This window comes from Haliotis asinina, chromosome 4, assembly GCF_037392515.1.
Source record: "Haliotis asinina isolate JCU_RB_2024 chromosome 4, JCU_Hal_asi_v2, whole genome shotgun sequence".
Taxonomy (NCBI): domain Eukaryota; kingdom Metazoa; phylum Mollusca; class Gastropoda; order Lepetellida; family Haliotidae; genus Haliotis; species Haliotis asinina.
In genome coordinates this window covers 78,005,217-78,013,371 of record NC_090283.1, presented here as the reverse complement: position 1 = coordinate 78,013,371, position 8,155 = coordinate 78,005,217, and the positions used below count along the sequence as shown (strand labels likewise).

Below are 8,155 nucleotides of genomic sequence, written 5' to 3'. Positions count from 1 at the left end.
AATTAAGTGTGTGTGTGTGTGTGTGTGTGTGTGTGTGTGTGTTCTAACGTCGTTCTGTAAGATAATTCTCTGAAGTTGTATCACGGCAGTGACAACAGGTGTTAGAGGCTTGTGTCCTAATTCATACTGTCACAACTCCAACAAAATGCACCATATACCTGAAACCCATGTAGCAGCATAAACGTACATCTGAATCATATATATGCAAGCCGTTATTTCTTTTTTACCGGATATACATTTTTCCATAATTATAATGAAAGATTTCCCCAACTATTCCATAATTATATAACATTATTACTACAAGTAACTAAATCATAAGAAAATGTTTGTGAATCAGTATTAACAAATATTTGCGATAAGGCGATCGTAACCTTCCTCACTTTTCTCTCGTCATAAACACACGCAAAGGCAGGTAAATGTAAATGTTTCATCTACAACAAGTTAGACGTTCATTTTAATCATGTTGTACCTGGTGCGTCAGATATCGACACGACGCCCGTATGTGTTCCATTACTCTTACTGACAAAGCGGGTGTTGTAAGCACTTTTGAAAAAATGATCTCAGGTCGTTGCGTGCTTTTGGAAATAGAGCTGACGCAGAAATGTGGCTTCAGTTTCGTGGTAGATAAGAGTTTAGAATACACGGGCTGTCGCCTGTGCTATTTATAGACACAACGCACAAAGTGACATTAACACAGTGTCAAGTTGACAACATGTATCAGGATCATGTACAGGTAGATCTAGATTTGTCCAGCTACGTAACAAGATGGGGGTGAAACAATCGACACCTGGACGATACACAGAGGGTTCATCTTCAGTTACATTACCTCCGCCAGTGCGACCACCTTCAAAATCAAGAAGAAAGCTTCTACCCTCTACATTCGAAGCAATAGACACCTATGCTCTGAAGGTACGAATTTACTACATGATTATCACATCAAACCATGATGGTTTATATCATATCGCATTCGACCAATACGCCGTATCTGACAAAACATCAAAGTGTTCATACGTGATACCTACGTGTTTGTAAATACTTTTCTTTGAATAGTTTTGTGTAAACAGTATCAATGTGTTCTAAATATACCGGTCGCTCGCGGTACATTTTCTATAGACGTTATGCACCTTCATGCAAATAGTAGAAGTCATCGGGGTCGATCGTTATGCGTTGGTAGTCATAGTGGAGAAACATTTGACTTAGTGTATGCATTGAATAGTCCAGTTTTCGATATCGTGTGTTGTGGTGGGCGGGTGGTTATCCTGATATCATTAACTCATTAATATATTGGTATCTACTCAAGAGCAATAGAGATAGTTTCCTACTTTCAGTTTGAAGTATTGAAAGGATGATTGATTTTCTGGCTGATAGTCACCCGCGATCAACATGGCGCTATTCATAGCCTCTTTGTTACATTCAGTCTCACGTCACGCTTAGGGGTGACGTGCTTCTTCACAAATATGTCCGTGATGTGTCACCTTGAATAGATGCAGGAAAAACGTGCGTGCATTGAAGGCTTGTAATGGATCAATTCACCTGTGACGGATATGCTAGTACGCGTTCAGATCAACATGGAGTTTCCAATCTTAGGGATTCTCTCTTGAGTAATTCGTGATCCTTTCTGGGTAACTTACTGCATACTACGATGTACAACAGTGTACTTTTACAAAACTGTGAAATACAGGAAACCAGGTTTTCATTTGATAGCACTGAATCTCACTATGGCAAACACACTTCACGTTATTGCACGTTAGTGCTATTGTGATCGGCTGAGTGACTAACCTAGCCCTACGTGAAGATCATGTTTAGAATTGTCTTGTCACCACCCCGAGCTTGTCCGAAATGGTTTGCTGATGTGTCGTTCGAATATGAATAGGATACAGCTGGATAGTTTATTTTAGGGTAAAACAACAAACAATAGAACAGCCTGTCTACAAGCATTACTAATTTATATAGTAAGTTCAACTCTAAAGCAAACAAGCATGTGTTTTTTTATTTAAACAAATGCAGACAAAAAATGCAGTCGGCTATCAAATGATATGATATCTAACATGAGTGAGTGAGTAAGTAAAGTTTCTTGAGCAACACCAATATCAAAGACTTGAGCAACATCAATATTGCAGGTGTATGAGTCCTAAAAAACACTTACAAACACGATAAAAAGTATGGCAAGGTCCTTAAAATTTCTGTCGGTCATGCCCAGAGTAATATTACATTCAAAACATAAAATATAGATCCTATCTCTTAATTTCCTTCAAACATGCTTAAATCACGTTATTAGAAACGGTACAGAAAAGTTGAGAAAATAGTTGGAGCTGTAAAAAAAACCATCGAATATGCACAAAATCGTCTCATTCCACCCAAGGATCCTTTTAGTCATGGACGTGGGACAAAAAATGCACTGTGGGTACTTTTCCTTCATTAAGAGGGTGTGAGTGCCACCGACCTACGCTACACCTTTTGTAGCGCATCTTGATTCTGCCGATTTAGGTGACTGAGTGAGAAAGTGTATTGCTTATCCAAGTGTCCTGTGTTGCATTAACAAATAAAAATAGTTTACAAGGTACCATTGAGAGAAACAACTTTAAGTTATAATTGTCCCATGATAGAATGAGACGTCCAGTATGTCATAATAACATATTGGTATAAAATAGGGAAAACACTGAACTGAGAAAATAAATTATCAGTACACCACATGCTTTGCCACGTGTTGCCAAAGAATCAAAAGTAAACAGTGAATTTTAGTTCAGCATGGCGGATACTGTTATTATCATTATATTCACAGGCACCGGTTTCTGCATGTGTGTCAGTGACGAAACTTGCCCAATATCTTGTACAGCCGGCGAAGAATGACATAGAAAAGGCTCGAGCCTTTTACAAGTGGATAGCAGAGAATATCAGGTAGCCAAACCCATACATAGTTACTTTACTATTTCCAATCCGGAAAAATCAGTTCATTGCCGTATATAACGACGGATTCTGTAAACGGATACGTATGAGGAATGTTTTTGATACAATTTCAATAAAAAATGCTACAAACAATCACATGTGAACAGAGAGGGTGATAGAGAAAGAGAATGCCAGTGTGTGAGGTCGCTGAATACGTGCCATGAAATATACTCCTATTCACCTTCAATCGGAAATCAACGTCACTGACACTGACTATTTCAGCTATGATGCATTTGGTGTACGCTTGAAGACGTATGGTCGTCAAGACGCCGAACGTGTGTTACAAAAACGCCAGGGCGTCTGCGAAGGTTATGCCAACTTGTTCCTGTCTCTCTGCAGGTAAATATAGATATCACGTAGGCAATACCTGAAGACAAATGCCAGTATATCTGATCATTCCTGGAAATCATTCACAACATGGGGACTGGTTATAACACAAGTGATCATCATTGGCAATGCTGTATAACTGCCTAAACAACGGGGCACTTGTTAATAACAGATGTAACGGGTGTTTGCACCTGAGCAACGTGCCTCAGTTAGGATAAAGTTGATGTAACACTGGGCTTAACGCGGCGCTCAAGATTATTGCACTTATATTGCGATTTTAAATGTCACGCACTAGGTTTGAACGCTTTATCTTCCTGCAATTTCATTGCAGTATACAGTTAATGATGGTCATTTTGCACCTTTTCACACATTGTTGCATGTGATAATTCGGCAAATATAATGCTATCTTTCTGTATTTTCAGTGAAGTAGGAATCGCCTGTAAAATGGTGATAGGATTCAGCAAGGGACGTAACTACAACCCCGAGATCGGTTTCACGCCGGAATCTGAAACTGCGCATGCTTGGAACATTGTGTATGTCAGTGGACAGTGGCTGCCTCTGGATGTGACATGGGGGGCTGGGAACGTGGATGAATACAACCGATTCCAGAAACGCTATGAAGACATGTTCTTTCTAACAGATCCAAAGGACTTTGCTGTCAAACATTTCCCGTACATGGATAATGACATGGAAAAGAGCAAGACGTCCCAGTTACTGAAACGGCCCCTGTCACTGGAAGCGTTTAACAAAAGCGTTGTTGTGGATACTGCTGGGACAATATGGGGCCTTGTACCAACTTCGCACAAAGAACATACCATTGAGGTGGAGAAAGAATGCCATATAACATTTCAAACAAGGCATAATGATCTGCAAAATATCTCATGTCATATGACAGACAAATCGTCAATAGACTACGAGCGATATGTTGTGTTGAGAAAGTCAGGGCGGAAGAGATTTACGATTCACGTGACACCTCCAAAGATAGGAAAATACGACCTGAGAGTTTACGGTAGAGCAGTTGATTCCACTGAAGTTGGTCATTCCCAAATAATCACATACAAGATCAACTGCAGATCAGTACATGACAAGGTGTTTACTTACCCTCTTCATACTGGGTTATGGGGAATCAAGCGAGATGTTGACGTCGACAAATATGGCTTTGTTTCCAGTGTGTGGGCCAATGACGTCATCGTGAGCAAAAATGGAACATTCAAGCTGAGGTTAAAAACACAAAGAAAACCAAAGGCAATATTTCGACTGGAGGACGGAAACAAAAAAGACCTCCGTCAGTACATTTGTCCATATTTGGGTCGCGGGTTTATAGAAGTCACTGGGAGTTTGCCTCAAGAAGGGGTTTACAAGCTGATTTTGCATTGCAACTCCGGTGATGGTCAGAGGGAGTATGATCACCTTGGTGAGTGGCTGATTACGTGTAACAAACCTGCACCTGAACCAGAATCTTATCCCATTCAGGATACGCTGTGGGGTGCTCGGCCAGAAGCAGTGGAGTACGGGTTCCTGGACGATATCTTCTTCAAGAGCTTGTTTACTACCAGGAATGGTGAGCTACAACTGCAAATGAAGACAAGCAAGTTTATAACAACATCCGTGAAACTGTACCAACAACTTGCAACGGAGACCAAGCTGGACAATCATGTGTTGGACTACTACAGCGGCAACACATTGGTTATTAAATTAAGATTACCCAAGGCTGGGTTTTACAAACTGTCCCTTTTTGCTAAGCATGGGGACAGGACAACGTCCCAATCCCTCGATCTTGTTGCGGACTTTCTTGTTGAGAGTAAATCCGATGCTACAAACATGAAGTCTTTTCCAAAGGTCTACACACATGCGAAAACGTATGAATGTGTACTTCTCGAACCTGTGCATGGGACTTTACCAGCCAATCAAAATGTTCGCCTGAGACTGCGATCGAAGACTCTGAAACGAGTTATGGTAAACAATGAAGTCCATGAAAAGAAGTCTGGGGATCTGTTTGATATCTCATTCGAGGCAACGGGAAGAGGATCTGTGGGTGTGTTTGGGACACCGGATCAAGAAGGGAACAGGTTTGATGGACTGTACGAGTACACCGTTAGCTGATTCACATGTCAGTTCTCAGATAATCCTCTTGTCCGTGTTACATGCGACCCGGCTGTGTCATAGATGACCAGGTAGGGCTGTTTGTTGAAAACATTACTAACAATATGTTTGCCGAACACAAACTCAGTCATTGTTGGTCAGCCAGAGTGCAATAACTGGACTACTGATTGATATAGTCCCTGTATACTTGTCCAGCTTGTAAGCTGATTTGCTGAATAAATGTGTTAAAACAATTGGAACCACATTCCATATCTGTATACTATATACTTCGGTTACACTAAGTTCCCGGTAGTCACGGCAACCCCCTTTCCCCGAAACGTATTGCACCATGGGAGTTTGGTCAATTTTCTTTCAAAGTCCGTTAGGCCTTGCTATGTTTTCCCACGGTCTATGGCAATACCGGTGATGGACCGTTGGGAAAACCTCTCTGCAGAAAAACCGGAAGTTTAAAGGCCCACGACGGTTCGGCCCATACGTTTCCTCCCAGCTAGCCGATATGGTATCTTGAGACATAGAAGCAACATAAAACTGCCAAAAATGAAGAAGTGAAGTCCTTGCGTCATGGAAGTGACTGTTTGTCAAACATAGGTGGTACTTGACCATTTTACTTCCGACACAGAAAAATGCGTTAGACTTAGCATCAAAACACCCCACACGCATTACCAATGGACACCAACAATACCGGTCGTCAAGACACATGTAATATTTTCAAAGGATTTCGAATTCAATTTTCGCGTCATATGTATGTGACCCTCCGATCACGCGATAGTTTTTGTGGTGGACTGGTCATAACAGGGATGGGCATCACTATGATTGGGCGAACCTGACTCTGTATGGTGAAGGGTCATTTTTCGTCGGGATGAAATACACACTCCCTTTGTTGTCTCGTTTGAACGGTTTGTTTGTCAGGAAAGTACTTTTGTGAACAGAATATTATAATACATTATGTCAGTATACTCTTTGGTACACGCACACACACACACACACACACACACACACACACACACACACATATATATATATATATATATATATATATATATATATATTATATATATGTATATTTGAACACATTCAGTGTGTGCAATATTCTTAAAAGGGACGAATAAGCCATTCTAAGTCACCTATTATATACTATGCAACTAAAGCATGCGTGCCTGTTCAGCATTGTCTTGATTATTCAAACGCATGTGTTCCTCTAACTGCATGTAGATAGTAGTAGGGAGAGGGCAAATAGGGACATTCGTCATCGTCTAGACTGAATGAAATCTTGCATGACATCGTCCCGTTTCGCATTTTCACCCTTCAAAACAAACATATCATTTTTTTCCAATGCTCCACATCGAGACAATGTCGCTTCTAGGATTTCATAGCATTGAACAACATGTTCAGTTGTGCACCACATTGACAAGCATTCTGGAATACAGGTATTGCGTCAGTAGTAACGTCTTTAATATCATGCGATGCAGTCCATGGTTTCGGAGTTCGTTAACTCGAAGTGTCAGCAGGGGGTACAGCACCGTCTTCTCAAGAGAACGGACACCCACTTATTCAGTCTCCCCACCAATCGGTCAGGACCTTCTCAACAATACATCAGACTTGTTAGCATTTGATAACCATGTGCTTAAGGTAAGCACTTTAATATGGAACCTTTATGTACTTTGGTTAGCGATTTGGGTTGGCACAACTCCCAGCAATGTATGAAGCACGGGGTTGGGGTGTGAGATGGGTGTACTTCGCTTTGAACAAAATTGAGACTATATCACGGCGTGTGAACTTACTGTGTGGTGAGAACCCACATTAGTGTAGATGTTTACAACTTTGGGGAAACAAATGGATATGGGCATGGCGATGACGTACCCAGGAACATACCATGCCAGGTTATACTCCTGTCACCTTGCCGGCAATATCTGAGGAAAGGCCGAAGTAATGCAGGGCCCAATCAGGGCACTGTTTTGCAGATCGGGGCTTTGTGTCCCTGGGGCGTCCACCAAAAGCCATCAAATCTCCCTTCAGATGCACGTATGGGAATGTGATGATACGTATAGATATGGTGAAAGGCATGTCTCAAAAATGCATTCATACTTTTTACTTCAGCTTAATTCACATGATGCTAAAACACTGAGTTATTAAGCAAGAAGGTGAGCAGATTAGTGTTAACCCTGTTTAAACAGAATCTCGGTTGGATACTTGATGGAGGAAGATCATACCTGCTGAAGGTCCAAGATTATAGTGACGACATGGTGGCAGTGTTTCGACATTACTTCAGGGAATAACCAGCTATACCAAGAGCAACATTTCACATGGGATTCGTACACGAACTAAGGTGTCAAAACGTTTTTCAGTAGTGTTTGTAGTTAACGAAAATTCACAACTGTTGCCGCTAATACAATATCTATTCATGCTGGTGAAGTGTCAGGCAGAAACCTTGCGACAGCACATACAACCGCCTGTATGCAGCACCTTGAATATCCGGACACTGGAGTGAATAGGGAGCAGCGTTCCCCTTTTTATTTGAATAATGTGAAGGGATCCATATGTGTCATAGGAATACGAAATAGCGCTGACAGACCGAAGCGCACTCTGACATTTAAAGAACGCAACCCGACATCTGGGCAAATTTAATACCAAAATGCATGGTTAATAAGAGTGACTATAAAGTACGTCGATAGCGGGAGGTCCTACCGTTGAAATGAGGGCGAATAAACTAGTTACGTTAAATGCTCATTGGAACAGTATTCCAGTTATATGGCAGTGTGTCAGGTTAATGAAATAGTTA

At 41.2% G+C, this 8,155-nt stretch overlaps 1 protein-coding gene across 1 annotated transcript; it reads left to right on the top strand.

Annotated features, from left to right (window-relative positions):
* Positions 1-572: 572 nt before the first annotated feature.
* LOC137281923 (kyphoscoliosis peptidase-like) lies at positions 573-5,620 on the top strand. The gene is made up of 4 exons (XM_067813644.1): positions 573-909; positions 2,783-2,898; positions 3,169-3,285; positions 3,696-5,620. The coding sequence occupies exons 1-4, from the start codon at positions 766-768 to the stop codon at positions 5,374-5,376; spliced, it is 2,058 nt and encodes a 685-aa protein (XP_067669745.1). The 5' UTR covers positions 573-765; the 3' UTR covers positions 5,377-5,620.
* Positions 5,621-8,155: the final 2,535 nt, after the last annotated feature.

Coding starts and splice junctions, on each gene's coding strand:
- LOC137281923 (XM_067813644.1), top strand. CDS start 766: ATGGGGGTGAAACAATCGACACCTGGACGATACACAGAGGGTTCATCT. Junction 2,899..3,168: donor TGGATAGCAGAGAATATCAG/GTAGCCAAACCC, acceptor TGACTATTTCAG/CTATGATGCATTTGGTGTAC. Junction 3,286..3,695: donor TTGTTCCTGTCTCTCTGCAG/GTAAATATAGAT, acceptor CTGTATTTTCAG/TGAAGTAGGAATCGCCTGTA.